General features: G+C 50.1%; 1 protein-coding gene across 10 annotated transcripts; it reads left to right on the top strand.

Moving 5' to 3' along the window:
- Positions 1-9071: 9071 nt before the first annotated feature.
- LOC123091808 (uncharacterized) lies at positions 9072-14259 on the top strand. 10 transcript variants are annotated; one of them, XR_006443520.1, is made up of 7 exons: positions 9072-9651; positions 9738-9823; positions 9923-10027; positions 10275-10435; positions 11006-11125; positions 12115-12402; positions 13924-14259. XR_006443520.1 is itself a non-coding variant. In XM_044513416.1 (6 exons), exons 1-5 carry the CDS (start codon positions 9210-9212, stop codon positions 11094-11096), a joined length of 885 nt encoding a protein of 294 aa, XP_044369351.1. In that variant the 5' UTR covers positions 9072-9209; the 3' UTR covers positions 11097-11125; positions 12115-14259. The 10 variants fall into 10 exon arrangements, 2 of the variants coding, with proteins under 2 accessions (XP_044369351.1, XP_044369352.1); XR_006443521.1 differs by having other exon boundaries at positions 12115-13451; XR_006443522.1 differs by having other exon boundaries at positions 10275-10475; positions 11019-11125.
- The last annotated feature ends 10295 nt before the right edge of the window (positions 14260-24554 follow it).

Genomic DNA, 24554 nt, shown 5'->3' with positions numbered 1-24554 from the left:
TAAGGTGCCTGCGCCGGCAAGTTCCCTAAAAGCGTAGGGCAAAAACATACAAAGGAAGGAATCAAGTAAAGGGAATAACATAGCAAATCTCTACCCAAAAAAGAGTTATATTACAAGATAGCTTGTCGCAACTCTAACAGATTGTTCTCATGACATGGCTAGCAGCGACAAGAAAAAGAAAAAGAAACGGGCGGCCTAATCTACGCGATCGCCCTCAACCCTCTTGATCTCGCTAACCTTGTCCACAATGGGTGCGACAAGGGCCTTGAGCGCATCCAGATCAGCATCCGACGGCAAGGATTTGAGGACGTTGGTGAGGTTGAGGCCTGGATTGCGGAAGGCCACCTTCACCAGCACCTTCTGAAGAACCCCCGCGCAGATCCTGTGCGACTTGTCGGCCAGCTGCTTTGGGATCTTCTCCCGGAGTCGCTGGAGGGCCGTCGCCACGCCCTTGAAGAACAAGCTGAGCTTGGCGCTGGGTTTGAGGTGCTCGTCGGAGGAGTACCCGAGATCCTCCACCCCCAGCTGCGCCAACTCCTCGTCGATGGCGGCGGCAATATTCACCAGACCCTCAGTCCAGTGCTCCACAGTCTCCCTGAAGGTGTCATGGGCGGCAGCAGCATTCGCCAGCAGTGCCTCGTCGGCTTTGATCTTCTCCGACAAGGCCACCTCCCGCTCCCTGGCGCCGTCCAGCGTCCGAGTCAAAGTAGCCAACTTCAACTCAAGATCCGCATTGGAGTCCTTGGCGGCATTAATCTCCTTGCTCCTCTGTGCAAGGAGGCCTTGCAGCTCACCATGAGCGGCAGCATCCTTCTCGCGCTCACGCTTGAGAGCGGCAAGCTCCTCGCCGCTCGCCCGAAGATCGGCTTCCAGCTGCGCCACCTTTGTCTCCAGCTCCTTCTTGGCGGCCTCGGCAGCTGCGACAGCATCCTTTGCCTCCTTGAGAGCCCCGCCAATCGCTTGCTCGCGCGCGGCAAGCTCCTCCTCGTGGCTGTCAAGATTGACCTTGCGCTGCGCCAACTCTCCTTCCTGCGCGAATAAGTTTTCGGCGACAAGCCGTTGCTTCTCTTCAGCTTCAGCCTTCTCGAGGAGGAAGGCTTTCCGCTCCTCGAGAAGTTGCTCCCGCTCCTCCGCCAAGGACCGGAGAGCTTCCTGCCTCAGACCCCGGAGTTCCTCCGCACGCTTCTCAATATCCACTCCCGCCTTCACGACAAGCGCCTCTCGGGATGCTAGTTTGGCTTGTCGGGCGCGGTAGAGCGACAGCAGCTTCCGCAGCAGCCGCTCCTCCTCAGACTCGTCGCTGCTGCTGCTTGGCGCGTCGACCACCGTCAGCCCAGCGGAGGCGAGCACCTCTCCATCCAAGGTTTCTCCCTCGACCGGCGCCCTGGAGCTTGACGCCCAGGGAAGCTTGATGAAGATACCGTCGCCGGCCTTCAAGTAGGCGCTGGACGGGGGCTCTTCGGAGCCTGGCGCTGCAGCATCGGCGGAGGGATCGGCGGTCGGCGTAGCGCCTGGCGCTCCTGCGGCCTCGGGGCCGTCAGTGTGATCGCCGGATCCCTCGCCTGCATCTGCGGCGGCAGCCTTGGCGGCCTCTTCGCCGGTGGGATCATCATCACCGGCCTCTTCTTCGGTGGCCGCGGCGTCGTCGTTGTGGCCGCACACGTTCTCCTCACCGGCGGCCTCGGTTTCCATGGGATCCGTGGCAGGTGGATCTGATGACCGAAGAAGGGAGAAAGGTCAAGCGAATATTCAAAAAGAAAATCAGAAGAAGAAGAACCCAAGGGAAGTTTTCAGGCAAAAGGGTTACCTGTGCTTGGATCTGCAGTCGTGGGCTCAACCACCGGAGGATCACTGGTGCTGCCCCTTGCCGGAGAATTCTCCCTTGCCGGAGAACGCTCCCTTGCCGGGGAAGCCTCCCTTGGTGGTGTAGTCGAAGCAGATAGCACTTCGGGAGCGGCCTCCGCGTCCTCCTGGTGAGGCTGCTCTGCTCCTACACGAACCAACAGACAGATATCAGCAAAAGAAGAGCACCCATGCGCGCCTGACAGCATGAAGTAAACCATATACTTACGTGGGGGGCTGCGCTGGGGGCTGCTTTGAGGAATGGTTGCCGAGTCCGACAAGGTGGTCTCGGACATGTCCTCTGCCGTCGTGGTGGGGTCGTCCTCGATAACGATCACCGGGGCCTTGGCTCTCTTCGCCGCTCTCTGGGCCATAGTTCTGGAAAGGAACATGTTTAGAGTAAAGCAAGTCAGATACCAGATGAAAGCAACAAGATTGAAGAACTACAAGAGCACCAAAGAATCTTACTCTTCTTCTTCCTCGTCGGAGCTGAGCACGGAGAGATCGAAGTCCGGCTCACCTACGGTGCGACGAGGCGGAGGAGTAGGTTCCCTCGCCCGCTTGGCAGGAGCAGTGGCGGTGGACCGGGAAGACCCCGCTCCAGTTGCCGCGGCAGCGTGAGGCGCTCCCGCAGCAGCGGTGCTTGCCGTGGTAGAGCGTGTCGCACGGCTCGGCAGCTGTTGACCTGTCTGCCGCCCCGCTACGTCCGTAGCCTTGCGGAGACGCCTTCTTGGCGGGGCCGGGGGTTCCACCTGCGGCAAGCTGTCTGAAGGCTAGGGCCCGACAAGCTCTTCATCGCCGGGCTCGCTCGGCTCAGCTTCAGGCCCGGCGAGCTCTTCCTCGCCGGCGAACTCCTCTCGCTCGGCAAGGCTTGCCGCCTCTGCTGCCTCTGCCTCCTCCACGGTGAACCCGAACTCGCCCGCGGCAACTGCTGCCGCCACCTCTTCCAGCCTGGTGGCGATGCGCTGCATCTCGTCATCAGTGGTGTCGCGGGTGAGGCTCTTCTGCTCATCAGCACGGACCGGCACTTCTACCAAGTCGTTGAAGAACGCCCGCACGATGTCATCCGCAGGTTCTTGCCAAGTTGGGGCGATTCCGTGCGAATCGCACAACGGCATCATTGCGCGGATCCGGTCGAGCGAAGAATTGTTGCACAACGGAACAACATTCCTCGGCAATGTGAATGGATGCTGAGGATCGCGTTTGAACAGCTCCAGGAGCATCGCATCCAGCTCTAGGACGGTGAAGTTGAAGTTGAGGCCCGGGCGCAGCCTCATGATATCCGCCGAGTTCTTGAACTCCCAGGCGGGTCTTCCCCTCTCCTGCAGGGGGGCGATGCGGCGACGAAGAAAATCTGCGCCAACTGCGCCTACAGTGAGCCCGGCAAGCCTGAGGCGAAGGATGCGGGTGACGGCGATCTTCAGCCTGTCGTCTTCCGGGGCCACGTTGCTCCAATCGTTGCCACGTACTATTGGGGCTTGGCGCAAAGCAGTGAATGACTGCGGGTTCTCCTCGACGATCCAGCACCACTCTGCTCTCCACTCCTCCCACTTTCTGCGGAGCTCACCCTCCAGATATGCTTCCTTCTTGCTGACTCTTGAGATCTAAGCGATCCCGCCGCAAGAGGCTCTCCTCTCTCGACCCGAGGCATGAAGAAGTGGCGGAAAAGGGCTAAGTTTGGGTGGACTCCGACAAAGTTTTCACACAGATGTGCGAAAACTGCCATGGTCAGAACGGCGTTGGGGGTGAAGTCAAGGAGGCGGAACCCGTAGGTGTTCATGATGTCGCAAAAGAATTCAGAGAAAGGCGGGCAGAGCCCGCAATAGAAGAACAACGCGAAAAAGGGATACCCGTTCGGAGCCAGTCTCGAAGCGGTGGCCGGGAGTACCCTCGTGCGCGGATGCGCTCGCGTCTCCGTCGACCAGAAGAGGTAGTAGTACTCCCTCAGCTCCTTCGCACCGAGCTAAGGGGAGAAGAGGGCCCGCTCCTTCCGCAGCGCCACGAGCTGCTGCGCCTCGGCCGACTTCACGCCCTTCCCCTTGTCGGCTTTTGGAGCCATGGCGGAGGTGGTGGGGGAGATCGGTGGCGTTGGTGATGCTGGTGGCAATGGGGGGCGGAGCGCTGCTCTCCTTCGGCTTCGGGAAGAAGGGGGGAGCGGCGGAGATTTGTGAAAATTGAGTAGCAACCGGCGAAGTGGGCGAACTGCCCCTGTTTCCCCTGCTTATAAAGAGGGAGGGGGCGGACGTTTCACCCTTCCGAATAAAGAAACCACCCACGATCTCTCCCACGATGCCGCATTCAACGCGTGCCGTTCGGGGAGGGCGCGGTGGATACGGAGCAAGATTCGGCATAACCCAGGCCGCGTGTGCCCGTGCCTTGTTTTGGGCCTGGCCCAACAGCGCTCGACACCGTGTGTGGCCCAGGCCCGGGGGCTCCTGTCGGTGTACTAGAGTAGGGGTACCCTAGTATCCCGAACTTGTGCACGGGCAGTTGCAGCACCCCACGGCAAGGTTTGCCGGGCGACCGCCAAGGTCCTCCGTGGTTCCTTTGGAGCCATTCAAGAACAAAGTATTTAAGCTCAGGAGACAAGGCCCCGGCAAGAGGAGCTTGCCGGGAAGGCCAACCAAGGCGTTTCAAGGAACTTGCCGCGATGCGCCGCGCATCCCGGCAAGGCCCGGTGAACGACAAGCTTCCGGACCCGACAAGACAACGGCCGCGGCAAGGCGCTTGCCGCGGCAGGCTACCACTCTGTACCCACGCTCCAGCACATCCACCAACGTGTCGCTCTGGGGGCCTTTCCAGGCGCGCGTGGCGGGAGGCTGTGCAGCCAGCGGTGCGCGGTGGCATGCGAAGCTGACAAGACTGCCATCGTGGCGAGCGGTGGCGCCCCTGACGGTCCCTTTTTACACTGTTTGGGCGACGCAGACGGGCATTTAATGCCTTTGTCCCCTGCCGTCAGGGTTAGGTAGGATGCACTGTGCAGGTGGTTGTACCGATCGCAACTTCTTTTCCATTTTTACCCTCGTCTGCGTTGCCACCCGTCGGTGACCCCTTGAACATATAAAAGGAGGCCCATGCGCAACGTAGAGGGGGTTCGAACCTAGAAAAGGCTCACGCTCGGTCTCGTTAGCAGCTCGTGTGTACTGTAGCACACAGCGCTCCCGAGCAAGAACACAATACAACCAGACAAGCAGCAGTAGGAGTATTATCTCTCCGGAGAGCTCCGAAGCTGGATAAACTGCTCGTGTGCTTCGCCTCGATCTGCTCTTCGTGTGATCTCCGCCCCCCGCCGAACCGAAAGGGGCCCGGTCCACCGGCCCCATAGGTGTTCGTGGATCAGTTTCCCCGACAACACCGGTCATGACGGAATCTAGGGTGGCAAGAGTGGAACAAAACACCAAACAAAAGGCCGAGCTTTCCACCCTTTACCAACTATATAGATGCATTAATTAAATAAGTGATATTGTGATATCCCATGATATCTATGTCCCAACATGGAACAACCTGCAATTGCACCTGCGACTAGCAATGCTATAAGAGGGGCTGAGCAAAGCGATAACATAGCCAAATAACGGTTTGCTGGGATTGTGAAAAAGGTTAGAGGCTTATCATGGCAATTTGGGAGGCTTGACAAACAAGTGGTAGGTAGCGCGACATAGCGATAGCATCGAGACAACTAGCAAAGAAAATATAGTAGTGATATCCAGAGTAATGGTCATCTTACCTGAAATCCCGCTAGGAAGAAGATCAAATCCATGAAGTAGACGAACCAACATAGTCTAATGTATCCTCACAATCGCAACATAATTGGAACTATCGAGAAGGAGCACAACCGGAAAGAAGCAAATAACATGGTAAACAAACATAACATAACCATGGCATGATGCAAAATTAAGTATGATGCATGTCCATTTTAATGAAGCATCTCATGGTAAAGTGCAACAAACAATACTACAAATTAAGTGGAGCTCAATATGCAACGGGTTGCATATTAACGACACACCCACATTCAAATTATTTAGTTCACTCTTGTTTACGCCACTCCTCAACTATAAACGTTGATTAACATGGCAAGAGGTGAAGCATAAGTAAACTAAATATTTAGGCAAGTTTAAATGAGGCCGGGAATACAAACAACAATTATGAGAAATCCCCATATGCATATTTCGAATTTGGTATAGTTCTACCCTAAACACAATTTTAATGTTGTTAAACAGCAAAATAAAGTGCACCATGTTAAACTATGCATTTTTAGACCATTTACATAAAAAGTTCATTTAGTTCAGATCTATGGTTATTCAGTTATGAAATAAACCATTCAAAGCAAGTACCACCTAGGCTCCTCCTTTTGAGCTAAAAATTGGTGAAGACAGTCTTCTTAGTAACTTATCATCCTCAACCAAAACTCACACTCATAAGACATGTGCGTTTCTCGTAGCGCTAATCAAACACTTGGCTGCTAATTCATGTTTGAGCATAGATCGGTCTCCTCGTGAGAATCTTATATTGTAATTTTCTTCCTAGCACCTACCTGGGGAGTGCCCAACCCACTAGACATGCCTAGGCCACCCAGAACGCATGGCAACACCACAGTCATGCGGTGACCACGCGACGGGCATGCGAGTTTACGCGCTCTAGAGTTGGGGCCCTTGGCCACCGTCCAAACCTCGATGTATCGCCACCAAACCATGTATTTCTGATTAAATAGGTACTTACGTAACAAGAAATGATTGTTGGAAAAAATAAATAGCAAACTATAAGGCAGCTGCAGTTCAAATTTGACCCACTTCCAACTGAATCGGCGGAAATTTGTCTTTTTCACCAGAGGTGGATCAAAACTTTTGACAGCCAACCATTTTGTCAATTGTGCATTAAATATGTCCTAGTATTTTAGAAAATTGATTTGGTACAATGTTGCAACAAATATATGGTAGGTCGTTCACAATTTTTTTTCATTTTGGGCACTCAGAAAATGGAAAATGAATTTCTTGTCCAAAGAAAATGAAAACTTCCTTAGGCAACATTGTTTGCCATTCGAAGATGCACCCTTATGCATAATATAAGATCATTTGAACAAACTATGTCATGAATGTGGCCATAAGATTGAGCATTTGGGTTGAAAGCCATGCATCTTCATTCTTGATAGCTCGTTTCTGAGAACACTTTTTTTAAAATAATTGCCGTATTACAAGTTTATAACTTTTGCTGGTAACTCGGTCACATATAATGACAAAATGCGAAGGTTTTCCAATTTTTTGATTTTTTTTGGATTTTTTATGCCCGTTTCAAAATGCGGTCAAAACGGCGGGCATGACCGTTCCTAGCTAGTGGTTGAATCTTGGAAAACCTTTTGTGTTTCTCTGATTAAATAAATACTTATGTAACTAGAAATGATTTTTGGAAAAAATAAATAGCAAACTATGAGGCAGCTTCAGTTCAAATTTGACCCGCTTCCAACTAAATCGACAGAAATTTGTCTTTTTCACGAGAGGTGGATCAACACTTTTGACACCCAACCATTTTGTCAATTATGCATTAAATATGTCCTAGTATTTTAGAAAATTGATTTGGTACAATTTTGAAACAAATATATGGTAGGTCCTTTACAAAAAAAATTCATTTTGGGCACTCAAAAAATGAAAAATGAAATTTCCATCCAAAGAAAATGAAAACTTCCTTAGGCAACATTGTTTGTCATTCCAATATGCACCCTTGTGCACAATATCAGATCATTTGAACAAACTATGCCATGAATGTGGCCATAAGATTGACCATTTGGGTTGAAAGCCATGCATCTTCACACTTGATAGCTCGTTTCCGAGAACACTTTTTAAAAATAATCGCCGTATTACAAGTTTATTATTTTTTCTGATAACTTGGTCACATATAATGACACTATGCGAAGGTTTTCCAATATTTGTTTTTTTAATTTTTATGCCCGTTTTAAAATGCGGTCAAAACAGCGGGCATGACCGTTCCTAGCTAGTGGTTGGATCTTCAAATTTTTTTGGTGTTTCTCTGATTAAATAGATACTTATGTACCTAGAAATGATTTTTGAAAAAAATAAAGAGCAAACTACAAGGCAGCTGCAGTTCAAATTTGACCCGTTTCCAACTAGATCGGCGGAAATTTGTCTTTTTCACCACAGGTGGATAAAAGCTTTGGACACCAAACCATTTTGTCAATTGTGCATTAAATATGGCCTAATATTTTATAAAAATGATTTGGTCCAATTTTGCAATAAATATATGGTAGGTCCTTCACAAAAAACTCATTTCGGGCACTCGCAAAATAGAAAATGAATTTTTCATCCAAAGAAAATGAAAACTTCCTTAGGCAACATTGTTTGCCATTCCAAGATGCCCCTTGTGCACGATATGACATCATTTGAACAAACTATGCCATGAATGTGGCCATAAGATTGATCATTTGGCTTGAAAGCCATGAATCTTCACAAATGATAGCTCATTTCTGAGAACACTTTTTTAAAAGAATTGCCATATTACAAGTTTATTATTTTTTCTGATAACTTGGTCACATATAATTACACAATGCGAAGGTTTTCTAATATTTTGAATTTTTTTGAAATTTTTATGCCCGTTTCAATATGCGGCCAAAACAGCGGGCATGACCGTTCCTAGCTAATGGTTGGATCTTGGAAAACTTTTGGTGTTTCTCTGATTAAATAGATACTTATGTACCTAGAAATGACTTTTGGAAAAAATAAAGAGCAAACTACAAGGCAGCTGTAGTTCAAATTTGACCCATTTCCAACTGGATCGGCGGAAATTTGTCTTTTTCACCAGAGGTGGATAAAAGCTTTGGACACCCAACCATTTTGTGAATTGTGCATTAAATATGGCCTAGTATTTTATAAAAATGGGTTTTCCAATTTTGCAACAAATATATGGTAGGTCCTTCACAAAAAACTCAACTAAGCTGCAGCACAGTATCTGACTGGTAGTAGCCGCCTATTGTTAATCGATTACGACCAATTTAGATGGTCATAACGTCATCAAAGCCTGTACTTCGTTCTGATTGGTCTATGGGCATGTCATGTGGATCAATCATTAGATACCGTTGGATACTCGAGATCCAACGGCCCACACCCCCTCACCCTCTCACCCACCCACACCCACCCACCGCGAGCTACCCCTCGAAAAAACCACCGCGGGCATACCACTCCTCGTCCCCCGCACACCCTAGCGAACCCTAGCGCTCGCAGATCCCTCCCACGCCCCCTCCCCTCGCCGCCACCCGCCCCTCCCCTCGCAGATCCAGATCGCCGTGCTCTGCTCCTCCCTCCTTCCCCTCTGGCAAGATCCCACATCCATCGATCCATCCATCAACCGGAACCCCTCTCCCGATGCCAGATCCAATCCTCCTCCCTCCCTCCTCGCCCCGGCTCCTTGCTCCCCTCCCCTTCCATATCACCGTACCACCTCCCTCCTTGCCCTATCTCGCTGCTCCCCTCCCCTTCCAGATCGCCGCCGCCACCTCCCTCCTCCTCCCTCGCCCTGGCTCCCTGCTCCGCCTCCCTCTTCCCCTCCTCCTCATCGTGCTGCTGCGTTCTAGAGTGTTTGCTTACAGGGCCGGGAGCGACACCAACGACACGGACGGGGACGAGGATGATGACCCCGTGATGGAGGTCGACGGCACCGAGGACGAGGAGGTCGATGAGGTCGTCCAGGCTAAGGCCGCCGCCAAGGCGCTCGGGACCAAGAGCAGCTTGGGCTCGGGCACCGTCGGTGATGTTTTCGACGGGCTCGTGGAGCTCAACATGGACGCCTATGACGACGAGGAGGATGGTAGGCGCTCGTGCTCCCATGGCTCTCCCCTGCAGGTCCTGTGTGCCCGACTGATAGTTGAGCTGTAACTTGTGTGTTGTGGTCAGGGCTCGAGCTTTTCAGCACCAGGCTGGGGGACTTGTACTACGAAAGCAATGAAGAGGACCCCTATATCATCAAGAACGATGATGAAGTGAGCATGCTTTCTCTTGCTATGATAGAACTATGCTGTTTGTTCAGGGTATTCGCTATTGCATCTGAGGATAATGAGCCCCGTTTTCTGCTTTATTAGGATGATGGCGAGGACGACGATGAGGAGATTAAGGACATGACTATCAAATCTACTGATATAGTGATTGTTTGCGCTCATAACAAGGATGAATTCAATTCTCTCCAGGCAAGTGTTGACTAACATTTTCTTATTGCATCCTATAAAAATGATGCCATGGTTTGGGCTTAATGCTGGTTGTATTGAGTAACTGTGCAAGGTTGATAAATGCATTCGTACAGAATATATTTAGTTCACATTAGTCTCCATATATTACTCGGTGCCTCTCTTTGCTGGACATTGCTAGCTCCATATAGCTTCTGTTTTCGGTTGGACTGCATGAAGGTGTGACCAGTGGCCTTATTATCTATGACAGGTTAGCATAGTGGAAGAATTGGAGGATGGGGATCCTAATATGTTTGTGCGCCATGAGGTCCCTCTCTCAGATTTTCTGCTCTGCACGGCTTGGATGGATTTTAACCGTCAGGATTTGGGGCCTTCTTCAAGAAGGACAAGACCAGGGCCTCCAATGGATCAGTCAGTGCTCCACTGCTCCTCTTCTTCCTAACCATTTCCGGTCTGCCTGCCGTCACATGCAATTGCTACTTGTCGCCTCCTTCTTAATTAGTACACATGGATATTAAACCAATTGTATCTGGAATTCAATTGTAAGAAAGTGTCTAATCTGAAACAAGGCATGGGTGGGAATCTGTTTGGGCTAGAGTACACTGCAATATGTTTCTTGTATGCTTTAGCCACTGTTAGATTACAATACTACTACTAGTCTATATATGCAACTTGTCTGCAGTAAAATTATTTGACTTGTTAAAACTGCCACACATAGTATTGCTACTAGTATATATATGCAACTAGTACCTATGTTTCTCAATATAAAGATGTTTTGGTAGTTTAAATAATGGATGGAGTGATAGTTACAGTATGGTTGAAAATCCACTCGGTTGTGGACTAATAAGAGCCAGCAATACATATACTCTAGTTGTCGTGTTGTGCTTGCTGTTTCATATTTTGTTGATGCACTGATTGCTCGTCCCTCCTCCCCTCCCCTCCTCTGCTTCTTCTTGATTAGATCTGATCTGATCCATGCAGGGGGTTTGTGCAGGCCATCACCATGGTAAGCCGAGGTGCTGTGGGTGTCAAGGAAGACGATGGTTCGGTTGAGACAGTGAAGAGAGGATAGCGTGCAGAGAGGGAGGACGTCGGTTCCAGGTGCTTAGATTACCTGAGGGTAAAATCATCCAATCTGTCCCAGTTTGGCTACTTGGTCCACTCTAGCGCCATTCAGGTCTCGGTGTTCAGTGATTTAATCGTGGTTGTATAGTAGCGTCAGCGCTGTGTACTAATGTTTAACACAGATGATGTACATACAGTGTCTTTTTCTTCAGTCACAGAAGTTAGAATAGCATCTTCACTGTAGTCCTACTTGCAACTCAACTAAGCTGCAGCACTGTTTGAATATAGCACATGACACTGATGTAAAAGGTAGCCTTAACACTTTGGCTTGATCCACACAGGATCCTCTTGAGCTGTAGATTTTGACATTAGACACTGACCCTTTAGCTTGTTCATTCATGCTGATCCACCTAGTTATTCTGTGTCTTCTTCAGTTGCAAAGGTTACAATAACATGTTCTAGTCTTAAAACTCAACTAAACTGTAGTAGCACATGGCACTTGTAGTACAGTTGAGTAAAGTATTTCTTGATTCATTGATTCTCTGCAATTACCTAAATGATTGATGTGTTTCACAATTCAGTGAGAAAATCAACGGACATTGAAGTTATATTTCATATTTGAATTCTTGTTAACTGAAACAAGTTACATCAAATGGCATTGTGAAGCTTTCGATAAAACTATCAAGCAACTTATTGTTCTAATAGTAATTTAGGAATAACAAGTGACTGATTTAAACAATTTCGTAACCTCATTAGTAGTATAATAAATAGAAAGTGCCAAGTATAGTAGCATACCCAGATTGTGTGATGTACTAGTCCACTGCTTAGTGTAAAATTATAGCAGTACACATAGATATGCAATGAAATGCTTCTAGTATCTTACACATGTATATTTGACATGAATGTGTACTGCTTGGCTTAAAGTTGTAGCAACCATGTTTTCTGAGTAACTATAGTTGCTTTCAAAAGCTGCAATTTATTGGCGATGTTTCCTTATTATTTGCTCTCTTTAATTGTTTTTGTAGGTCCATGACATCTCGCTGAACCACTACTGGATGTGGTGTCGACGAAGCACTACACCTAGCTTGCTCGTCGGCGCGCACATGTGTGCTTTGATGCGCGACGCTTCATCGAGCTGACCGGACCGCGACAATCGCCGGAGCCGGAGCTGGAGGAGGCGATGAGATGCTGCTGCTGCGACTGCGTCCTCGGAGGCAGCAGTTGCCCCTCGCCGACCTCACCAACCTCCGGCGTTCGCCATGAGCTCCGCGCAGGACCCCTTCTAAATCTTCCAGGAGGAGATCCAGGGCTTGGTAATCCCCCCATCGCCGTCCGCCCTCCCTCCCTCCCTTGTGCCCCTTTCTCTTCCTCTAGTTGCGAATTTTGGTATGTTGCCGCTGTTTATTTGGCTGCGTCGTGGCGTACTGTCAGCTGAAAACTGCTTCTTTATTTTCTACTCCAGTATTGTATGGAGTAGTATATAAGGATGTCTTACTGTAGTATGGCAAAGGCAGTGACCAGCTTGGTAGTTAGTACTAGATGAGAAAATTCATGATGCTGGCCGGGAGCAAAAAATTTATAGGCTTAGTTGCTGTATTGGTTCTGTAATTGTATGGGGATATATGCATAGATATGTAACGTGTGGGTTCCAAGCATGCTTCCGAGATTTTTTTAGTTTTGCTGGCTCTTGCAACACTTGGATTATTTATTAATATAACCCAACAGCGATGCTTCCATTTTAACACATGTACTAGTGTGCTAAAACTAGTACTGTACCTGCTTCTTCTTAGCCTGAGTAGTACATCAGGCTTGTATTAACTTGTAGCCTAGTCACTACAGTCATCTTGTGCTTTTATCTTCTCTGTGATGTCATTTGCCTTTGAGCCTACTTATTGAAGACTTATGCTCATATATCTTTTTAGTCCCTCTATTTCCATAAATGTGACACTGTTTTGTTTCTAAATACTTGACACATACAAGTTTGAGGGCATTGTCCTAAACCCTTGCTATGATTGATCCATCTCCTCTACTTTGTTACTTGTGCTTAATTGAGATGTTACTCAAGGGTAGTGTTTGGGACAACATATATAAATGATATGGTCGTTTACTTTAATATGTGTGTTGACTCGAAACTGTCAAAATATCTAGAAATAGAGCGAACTCACTTCACAGATTCTTTCAATCTTCAATGGTTATGGTTTTTGCATTACGGATTCTTAATCTCCTCTGATTCTAGATTCTTCCAAGTGCTAGCTAGCTCCAAAAGCAAATTGTCTTCATTTGGAAGATGCAACATTCTATCAGAATCCATTCTCCTGCTCTTTTTCTTGTACCGTATGTCATCCATTATTCAACCCCGTTGGTAAGTTCTTGTAGTGTGTCTCTCTATTCAGAATTGCATTTTAGTTTAGGATTTGCTTCCTGTGTGGTACTGGATGGCTGAGTATTAAAACAATTTGGTTACTATCGGAAGCACTTTAATTCTCTGGAATTAAACTTTGACAAGCATGCATATATGTGTTCAATTTTTCTGGATTACGTGATGGCATTCTACGATTCTGTTTAACAACTTAAGTATATGTATGAATGTGCTCGAGTCCATGATTTATTGTTCTGTTTAACAACTTAAGTATATGTATGAATGTGCTACATTTAGATCGACCTATCATAGAAATCTGCTTAATTTGAACTGGAAGTAGATAGTACTAACAGTCAGATTGTCCTCCAGTCCATGTCTTTGATGTACACCTGCTCTGCTGTTGTTATTTGTTAATATACAGATACAACCGTATGTATAGTCACTAACACTTGGACTTGCCAAAACATTCATGTAGGCTGTTGGTGGACGTGGTGGTGATCCTCCTGTTAGGAGGTAGAGGATGTGAGCTGAGCTGCTGTCTGGTCGAGGAAGAAAGTTGCTGTCTTTACTGGTGAAACAAATTGCTGCCGCAACCATGCTTGTGAGCTTATGATGTGCCTCTAGTTTAGTTTGTCGGTTTCTGTGAATCATTCTCTGTGATGTAAGATGTATTGCTGCTGTTAGCTGTAAATGTGATGTATGATGAGTTGACTTGATGGTTCGTTTGAGGTTGTCATTGGAATGGATTATCTCCTGTGAAGTTTACTGCTAGTTAACATGAGTTAAACTAATACATACACTTGCTGCTGTTCGTTTGAGGCTGTCTTGGGAAGGTTACTGCTAGTTAACATGAGTTAAACTATTACATGCACTGGGACCCATCTGACTAGTGGACCCCTTTAAGAAAAAAGGAAAACTGAGTATTAAGAAATAAGGCCACGACCCAAAAATAAAAAGGCTGCAATGTTGGGCTTGGCCCATGAAGCTGACCAAAAATTCATAGAAAAAACAGTAAATGGGCTGAATTGTTGGGCTCGCCCATATAGACACCGAATTGGACCGGGCTGAATCTTATCAATGACTTTCAACTGGTCGCAATTTTGCCACGTCGGATTGCCGCGTCGGATCCGACGTGGCATGGGCAGACAGCCAATGACAAAAAAAGGTCATGGGTTCGACCTTTTGTTTTGGTCGTAAACATCTACGACCTTATCCCGAAGAAGGTCGTTAATTTCAGTTTACGACCGCCAGCTTTTGACCGTCTGTTTTTGGTCACAAAAAGGTCACAAATGAAAAACAATGACCATTCAGTGACCAATAGTCAAGGTCACAAGTTGACATATTTCTTGTAGTGATCTTCAGTTTGCTGATGACTCCATGCTGTTACTGAAAGCGAGCAGTGAGGAAGCGACAGTGCTGCGAGGCGTCCTTGACTTGTATGAACAATGCTCGGGACAATGCATCAATACAGAAAAATCGGCCGTAATGTCCAGTCCGAATACACCAGCGGAGATGCGAGAGTTGGTGAAACAGACCATACACATTCAGAGCGAGAATTGGAATGAAAAGTACCTTGGGCTCCCGGTGCATGTGGGTAAATCAAAGAAGAAAGCCTTCACTTATGTTAAAGGCTCAATGGCAGGAAAGGTCTATGGATGGTAGGAGCGGCTCGTAGCGAAAGTAGGGAAGGAGACCCTGGTGAAAGTAGTTGTGCAGGCTATCCCAACCTTTGCTATGTCGTGTTTCTATCTGACTAAGTCTTTTTGCCAAGAGCTAAGCTCGCTTATGGGAAAGTATTGGTGGAGCCAGCAAGAGAAGGAAAACACACTTCACTGGATCAGTTGGGATAAATTACCGCGGTCAAAAGCACATGGGGGCCTTGGGTTGAGTGATATGCATAGCTTCAACCTAGCTATGCTCTCACGGTAGATTTGATGGTTGATCCAAAACCCGGTGTCTCTTCGTGCACAAATTCTGAAGGCCCGATATTTCCCCAACACTCATGTTCTTGATGCCGTGGCAAAGGATGGTATTTCATACTCATGGCGAAGTCTTCTTCATGGACTGGATCTGTTCAAAGAGGGGTACATTTGGTGAATAAGGGAAGGCACACAGGTGCGGATCTGGTCTGATCTGTAGGTACCTAGGCCATGGGCAAGGAAAATTTTAACTCCTTGGGGGGCCAGCCTGCTTGAACATGTTTGCGACCTCATCAGCCTAGTTACGGGGAGTTGGGATGAGCAACTTGTTCATGACACCTTTTGGCCGGTTGATGCAGCCTCTATTCTGCAAATCCCTCTTCGTGAAGGAGTTGATGATTTTGTTGCCTGGCAGTTTGAACCAAAAGGAACACACACAGTCAAGAATGCATATAAATTACATGTTTAGTTGGAGAAGAATGAGCGTGATGGCAACGCGGGCAATAGCACAGCTATACCTGGGAACCTGGATAACTGTTCTAATGACTCATGGAAGAGGTTATGGAAGCTACCCTACTCAAGGAATATCCAGATGTTTCATGGCGAATAAAGCACGAGTCCCTGGCCCTGCGGACTAACCTTGTCAGAAGAGGGGTGCAAGTTGAGGATAAAACATGTTTATTTTGTGGCAGAGTGGAGGAGGACGGGGCTCACTTGTTCGTTAAGTGTAAGACAGTCAAAGAGGTCTGGAGGGATCTCTCGCTGGAGAAGGAAAGAATGGCGCTGGAACGCATCACGTCTGTGCATGTGATGTTGGATTTTCTTTGGAGGCTACATGACAAAAAGCGCGTCCTCATCCTTACATTCTGGTGGCTATGGTGGAGTAACTGAAATAAGGTGAGGGAAGGGGAGTTGGCGCATACACCCGCGGTCGTGGCGAGGAGAGCGAGGAGCTGCGCCTTGGAGTACCACCAAGTCTATACACAAGTAGCAGCCATTGCAGATAAAACTTCATGGAAACTTCCACCGAATGACAAGATCAAGCTCAACGTCGACGGGTCGCACGTGCCAGGAGAAACACATGCTGGATGGGGTGTGGTGGCGAGAGACACGACGTGTACAGTCCTATGCGCAAGAGCAGGCCGGAAGGACTTCATTGCCAATGCCTTTGTGGCCGAGGTCCATGCCATGGCCCAAGTTGTTTCCTTTGCTGCGGATATGAGGATGCTACGAGTTATCTTCGAGACGGATTGCTAGCTGCTAGCGGAGGCTATGGACATGGGGAAGGTAGATTCCTCGGCGTACTCACCAATCATCGAAGACACAAAGCTCCAACTAAAGCTGTGGTTCTCACACCATGAAATAATGTTATGTAAGAGACATGTAAACTCTGTAGCAGATTAGCTTGCAAAACTTGGTCGCTTATGTGATGTAAACCACTCTGTGCAGTGGGAGTCGGATGTTCCAGCCAATGTGGCTGCATGTGTTTTGGGCGATTTGCCCGGGCACCAGTACTATACAAGCTATGCTTGACCCTCAAAAAAAAGCGCCAGCCCTCGGGCGAAGTTGCAGGGCATAGCAGCGTTGTTTGCAAGGACGACAAGGACAAGGAATCTCCGGCAAGGCGAGGAGGGGGCAGTGGATATTGGCACGGCAGCGGAGCGGGCGACGGCTGGCGGGGTGCCATGCGGGATGGAGGGCGCCGGTCGCTGCATTCGTCAGGAGCTTCAGGGTATTAGAGCTAATATTGACATGTGTGCACGTGCATGTGTGCACATCATTTGAGTAATAGGTGGTCAATGCGTGTGTGCATGGCCAAATAGTATAGTGGGTAATTAGTGCATGCATTAGTCTAGAAAAAAAGGTCTAGAGATTGGCCGGGTCAGTGCGTTTGTTTGTTATTGGAGTGAGTCCAGGAATTGGTTAGTTCGTGGGATAGCTATGCATGTTAGGTGAGTGCATTTGAGTAGTGGCCGGACGTATTAGTTGCATGAGAATAGGTCTTAGTTGGTTAGTGGCGTGAGTGGCATGGCCGCATGGGTGCTCACCCCTGTGTATATATGCTGCACATTGAGTTAATGAAAAGTGAGGCCGAGAGGGCCAGAGGAAAATGTAGCGCTTGTGATTTTCACCGGGAGACAAGGCAAAGCCAGCTTTCTCCTTGGTGAAATGTGTGTGCGTGTGAGTTTCCATGGTGTGTGTTTTTGTCTTCTTGAGAGAAGAAGAGAGAAACCTCAGGAGAGTTGTGCGAGGCAGCTCGAGGAAGAAGAAGGTCGGCGCTACGAGAGGAGCGGCGCCAACAATTGGTATTCAGAGCCTTGTCGGTCCAAAGCGGTGGCGGCGCGGCGAACTCCATGCGAGATGGAGGCCGGCGGCGCAAGGAGGAGGTCGGTGGCGGCTCTTACGGTGCAAGGCCGTTATGAGGAGGAGATGGCACGCGGTGGTCGGCGTCATGAAGGCGTCGTCCGCGTCAAGAGAAGGCCGCTTCATACGGCATGACACCGCGGTGATCGGCGTTGCGGTAGAGTCATCCACGGCGGGCGGTTGGCGCTGTGACGGCGCCATCCATGACAAGAAGGAGATGGCGGTGCGATGCTGCCACAACGACACTGAGATGCCGTTACAAGGTGAGGTGGTGAGATGCCGCTAAGAAGAGGTACAGCGGCATGATGCTTGCACTCGGGTCGGTGCGATTCCATCGTCATCATGAAGAGTTGGTGTGAAGCCAACAAATGTTGCAACGCGATGTTGTGGCAAGGTGCGCTTGTTCGGTGCTGCGACGGCGTCGACGACGAGATGGAGTGGCGCTCGGCGCTGTGAAGGTGTTATCCATGGAAGTTGTGGTGACCTACCATGTCAAGATTAGGAGGGGAAATATTGGAGCTAATCTTGACATGTGTGCACGTGCATGTGTGCACATCATTTGAGTAATAGGTGTTCAATGCGTGTGTGCATGGCCAAATAGTATAGTGGGTAACTAGTGCATGCATTAGTCTAGGAAAAAAGATCTAGAGATTGGCCGGGTCAGTGCGTTTGTTTGTTACTGGAGTGAGTCCAGGAATTGGTTAGTTAGCAGGATAGCTATGCATGTTAGGTGAGTGCATTTTTGAGTAGTGGCCGGACATGTTAGTTGCAGGAGAATAGGTCTTAGTTGGTTAGTGGCATGAGTGGCATGGCCGCATGGGTGCTCACCCCTGTGTATATATGCTGCACATTGAGTTAATGAAAAGTGAGGCCGAGAGGGCCAGAGGAAAATGTAGCGCTTGTGGTTTTCACCGGGAGACAAGGCAAAGCCAGCTTTCTCCTTGGTGAAGTGTGTGTGCGTGTGAGTTTCCATGGTGTGTGTTCTTGTCTTCTTAAGAGAAGAAGAGAGAAACCACAGGAGAGTTGTGCGAGGCAGCTCGAGGAAGAAGAAGGTTGGCGCTGCAAGAGGAGCGGCGCCAACAATTGGTATTCAGAGCCTTGTCGGTCCGGAGCGGTGGCGGCGCGGCAAACTCCATGCGAGATGGAGGCCGGCGGCGCAAGGAGGAGGTCGGTGGCGGCTGTTACGGTGCGAGGCCGTTATGAGGAGGAGATGGTGCGCGGTGATCGTCGTCGTGAAGTCGTCGTCCGCGTCAAGAGAAGGCCGCTTCATACGGCATGACACCGTGGTGATCGGCGTTGCGATAGCGTCATACACGACGGGCGGTTGGCGCTGTGACGGCGCCATCCATGACAAGAAGGAGACGGCGGTGCGATGCTGCCACAATGACACTGAGATGCCGTTACAAGGTGAGGCAGTGAGATGCCGCTAAGAAGAGGTACAGCGGCGTGATGCTTGCACTCGGGTCGGTGCGATGCCAAAGTCATCCTGGAGAGTTGGTGTGAAGCCAACAAATGTTGCAACGTGATGTAGTGGCAAGGTGCGCTTGTTCCGTGCTGCGACGGCGTCGACGACGAGATGGAGTGGCGCTCGACGCTGTGAAGGTGTTATCCATGGAAGTTGTGGTGACCTACCATGTCAACATTAGGAGGAAAAACATTGGAGCTAATCTTGACATGTGTGCACGTGCATGTGTGCACATCATTTGAGTAATAGGTGGTCAATGTGTGTGTGCATAGCCAAATAGTATAGTGGGTAATTAGTGCATGCATTAGTCTATGAAAAAAGGTCTAGAGATTGGCCGGGTCAGTGCGTTTGTTTGTTACTGGAGTGAGTCCAGGAATTGGTTAGTTAGTGGGATAGCTATGCATGTTAGGTGAGTGCATTTTTGAGTAGTGGCCGGACGTGTTAGTTGCAGGAGAATAGGTCTTAGTTGGTTAGTGGCGTGAGTGGCATGGCCGCATGGGTGCTCATCCCTGTGTATATATGCTGCACATTGAGTTAATGAAAAGTGAGGCCGAGAGGGCCAGAGGAAAATGTAGCGCTTGTGATTTTCACCGGGAGACAAGGCAAAGCTAGCTTTCTCCTTGGTGAAGTGTGTGTTCGTGTGAGTTTCCATGGTGTGTGTTCTTGTCTTCTTGAGAGAAGAAGAGAGAAACCTCAGGAGAGTTGTGCGAGACAGCTCGAGGAAGAAGAAGGTCGGCGCTGTGAGAGGAGCGGCGCCAACAATTGGTATTCAGAGCCTTGTCGGTCTGAAGCGGTGGCGACACGGCGAACTCCATGCGAGATGGAGGCCGGCGGCGCAAGGAGGAGGTCGGTGGCGGCTCTTACGGCGCGAGGCCGTTATGAGGAGGAGATAACGCGTGGTGATCGGCGTCGTGAAGGCGTCGTCCGCGTCAAGAGAATGCCGCTTCATACGGCATGACACCGCGGTGATCGGCGTTGCGGTAGCGTCATCCACGGCGGGCGGTTGGCGCTGTGACGGCGCCATCCATGACAAAAAGGAGACGGCGGTGCGATGCTGCCACAACGACACTGAGATGCCGTTACAAGGTGAGGTGGTGAGATGCCGCTAAAAAGAGGTACGGCGGCGTGATGCTTGCACTCGGGTCGGTGCGATTCCATCGTCATCATGGAGAGTTGGTGTGAAGCCAACAAATGTTGCAACGCGATGTTGTGGCAAGGTGCGCTTGTTCGGTGCTGCGACGGAGTCGACGACGAGATGGAGTGGTGCTATTCATGGAAGTTGTTGGTGACCTACCATGTCAAGATTAGGAGGGAAAATATTGGAGCTAATCTTGACATGTGTGCACGTGCATGTGTGCACATCATTTGAGTAATAGGTGTTCAATGCGTGTGTGCATGGCCAAATAGTATAGTGGGTAATTAGTGCATGCATTAGTCTAGGAAAAAATATCTAGAGATTGGCCGGGTCAAGTGCGTTTGTTTGTTACTGGAGTGAGTCCAGGAATTGGTTAGTTAGTGGGATAGCTATGCATGTTAGGTGAGTGCATTTTTGAGTAGTGGCCGGACGTGTTAGTTGCAGGAGAATAGGTCTTAGTTGGTTAGTGGCGTGAGTGGCATGGCCGCATGGGTGCTCACCCCTGTGTAGATATGCTGCACATTGAGTTAATGAAAAGTGAGGCCGAGAGGGCCAGAGGAAAATGTAGCGCTTGTGATTTTCACCGGGAGACAAGGCAAAGCCAGCTTTTTCCTTGGTGAAGTGTGAGTTCGTGTGAGTTTCCATGGTGTGTGTTCTTGTTTTCTTGAGAGAAGAAGAGAGAAACCTCAGGAGAGTTGTGCGAGGCAGCTCGAGGAAGAAGAAGGTCGGCGCTGTGCGAGGAGCGGCACCAACAATTGGTATTCAGAGCCTTGTCGGTCCGAAGCGGTGGCGGCACGGCGAACTCCATGCGAGATGGAGGCCGGCGGCGCAAGGAGGAGGTCGCTGGCGGCTCTTACGGCGCGAGGCCGTTATGAGGAGGAGATAACGCGCGGTGATCGGCGTCGTGAAGGCGTCATCCGCGTCAAGAGAACGCCGCTTCATACGGCATGACACCGCGGTGATCGGCGTTGCGGTAGCGTCATCCACGGCGGGCGGTTGGCGCTGTGACGGCGCCATCCATGACAAGAAGGAGACGGCGGTGCGATGCTGCCACAACGACACTGAGATGCCGTTACAAGGTGAGGTGGTGAGATGCCGCTAAGAAGAGGTACGGCGGCGTGATGCTTGCACTCGGGTCGGTGCGATTTCATCGTCATCATGGAGAGTTGGTGTGAAGCCAACAAATGTTGCAACGCGATGTTGTGGCAAGGTGCGCTTGTTCGGTGCTGCGACGGCGTCGACGACGAGATGAAGTGGCGCTCGGTGCTGTGAAGGTGTTATCCATGGAAGTTGTTGGTGACCTACCATGTCAAGATTAGGTGGGAAAATATTGGAGCTAGTCTTGACATGTGTGCACGTGCATGTGTGCACATCATTTGAGTAATAGGTGTTCAATGCGTGTGTGCATGGCCAAATAGTATAGTGGGTAATTAGTGCATGCACTAGTCTAGGAAAAAAGATCTACAGATTGGCCGGGTCAGTGCGTTTGTTTGTTACTGGAGTGAGTCCAGGAATTGGTTAGTTAGTGGGATAGCTATGCATGTTAGGTGAGTGCATTTTTGAGTAGTGGCCGGACGTGTTAGTTGCAGGAGAATAGGTCTTAGTTGGTTAGTGGCGTGAGTGGCATGGCCGCATGGGTGCTCACCCCTGTGTATATATGCTGCACATTGAGTTAATGAAAAGTGAGGCCGAGAGGGACAGAGGAAAATGTAGCGCTTGTGGTTTTCTCCGGGAGACAAGGCAAAGCCAGCTTTCTCCTTGGTGAAGTGTGTGTGCGTGTGAGTTTCCATCGTGTGTGTTCTTGTCTTCTTGAGAGAAGAAGAGAGAAACCTCAGGAGAGTTGTGCGAGGCAGCTCGAGGAAGAAGAAGGTCGGCGCTGTGAGAGGAGCGGCGCCAACAATTGGTATTCAGAGCCTTGTCGGTCCGAAGCGGTGGCGGCGCGGCAAACTCCATGCGAGATGGAGGCCGGTGGCGCAAGGAGGAGGTCGGTGGCGGCTCTTACGGCACGAGGCCGTTATGAGGAGGAGATGGTGCGCGGTGATCGGCGTCGTGAAGGCGTCGTCCGCGTCAAGAGAAGGCCGCTTCATACGGCATGACACAGTGGTGACCGGCGTTGCGGTAGCGTCATCCACGGCGGGCGGTTGGCGCTGTGATGGCGCCATCCATGACAAGAAGGAGACGGCGGTGCGATGCTGCCACAACGACACTGAGATGCCGTTACAAGGTGAGGCAGTGAGATGCCGCTAAGAAGAGGTACGACGGCGTGATGCTTGCACTCGGGTCGGTGCGATGCCATCATCATCATGGAGAGTTGGTGTGAAGCCAACAAATGTTGCAACGTGATGTTGTGGCAAGGTGCGCTTATTCGGTGCTGCGACGGCGTCGACGACGAGATGGAGTGGCGCTCGGCGCTATGAAGGTGTTATCCATGGAAGTTGTGGCGAGCTACCATGTCAAGATTAGGAGGGAAAATATTGGAGCTAATCTTGACATGTGTGCACGTGCATGTGTGCACATCATTTGAGTAATAGGTGGTCAATGCGTGTGTGCATGGCCAAATAGTATAGTGAGTAATTAGTGCATGCATTAGTCTAGGAAAAAAGGTCTAAAGATTGGTCGGGTCAGTGCATTTGTTTGTTACTGGAGTGAGTCCAGGAATTGGTTAGTTAGCTATGCATGTTAGGTGAGTGCATTTTTGAGTAGTGGCCGGACGTGTTAGTTGCAGGAGAATAGGTCTTAGTTGGTTAGTGGCGTGAGTGGCATGGCCGCATGGGTGCTCACCCCTGTGTATATATGCTGCACATTGAGTTAATGAAAAGTGAGGCCGAGAGGGACAGAGGAAAATGTAGCGCTTGTGGTTTTCACCGGGAGACAAGGCAAAGCCAGCTTTCTCCTTGGTGAAGTGTGTGTGCGTGTGAGTTTCCATGGTGTGTGTTCTTGTCTTCTTGAGAGAAGAAGAGAGAAACCTCAGGAGAGTTGTGCGAGGCAGCTCGAGGAAGAAGAAGGTTGGCGCTGCGAGAGGAGCGGCGCCAACACAGGGTACTTGGCGTTGGAAGACGACGGCAACGTCTGCGGCTTGTGGGACGACGGCGGGGCTATGGGGAAGCTGGAGGGCATCGGGGGTTTGGCGGGACAGGAGATGCGGAGCTGCGGGCCTTGATGCAGCTGGCTCAAGGTGCTGGACTCACTGGAGTCAACACACGCGCGCGTGCACTTGGTCAGCAGGTAGTGATCGAGCTGCTACTGCTCGATGCAGGGGGTTGGCAGTGCTCGCCCGAGGACGAAGACGAGGCCAAGGCAGCGACGACAGATGAAGGATGCGGGCTCCGGCGCGACGATGGGCATCCCGCGGATCCGGTTGAGGACGTGGCCGGCGGCGGGCAGAGAGCTGAGGCCATGGCGTCGTCATCCTGATTCAGAGATAGAGAGAGAGAGAGAGATGTGAGAGGATGGAGTAGAAGGCAGGGAAGGAGAAGGAAAGGAGCAGGGGAGGCCAGACTTGATTGACGGAGGTCGGCAGGGGCGACGTCATGATCGAGGACGAGCCCGGCATGGGGCGCAGGCACACAAAGAAGGCGAACGGGGCGACGCTACGTTCATCCCAGGCGGGCGCTGGCAGAAGGATGGCACGACTTGGCCGGACGTGGAAGAGCAGGGGCGTCGGGGATGGACATGACGAGATGGATCCGGCCCCTGGGCACCGGATCTGGCCGGAGACGGCCAAGGGAGGCGCAACACGGAGCTCCAAGCGGCGGTGCCATGGTTGAGAGTTCCTGTAGGTTGAACCGAGGGAGAGAGAGGGAGGTCACACAAGAGAGAAAGACCAGGGGAAGAGAGGGAAGGAGAAGAGCGGCGCGGGGCCGGTCATGGTGGAGGTCGCCGACGGCAGGGGTCGCTGGAGCTGCGGGAGCCGCTGCTGCTTGTGGTGGTACTCGGGCCGGACGAGCGAGGCAGGGAGGTAGGTGGCGCTGAAATTGAGGGGATCGGGAGGGATCCCCGAGGTGGCGGCACTATGGTAGGATCCCTAGAAATTAGGTGTTTGTCTAGGTTAGGTTAATGGTGGTCTATATAGTGAAAGGAGGAGAATTTGGATCATCGGATCAGGATCGGACGGTCGAGAAAAATAGGTTAGGAGTCCAAAGAAGAAACTAAAGATATTTTAGGGACGTTCGAGGATGATCCGAACCCATCGGTCATGACCGCCCAATCGAGTTCGGGGAAGT

Source organism: Triticum aestivum, chromosome 4B (genome assembly GCF_018294505.1).
Source record: "Triticum aestivum cultivar Chinese Spring chromosome 4B, IWGSC CS RefSeq v2.1, whole genome shotgun sequence".
Classification (NCBI taxonomy): Eukaryota; Viridiplantae; Streptophyta; class Magnoliopsida; order Poales; family Poaceae; genus Triticum; species Triticum aestivum.
The sequence above is the reverse complement of the archived record's forward strand: the minus strand, read 5'-3'. Positions and strand labels throughout refer to the sequence as shown.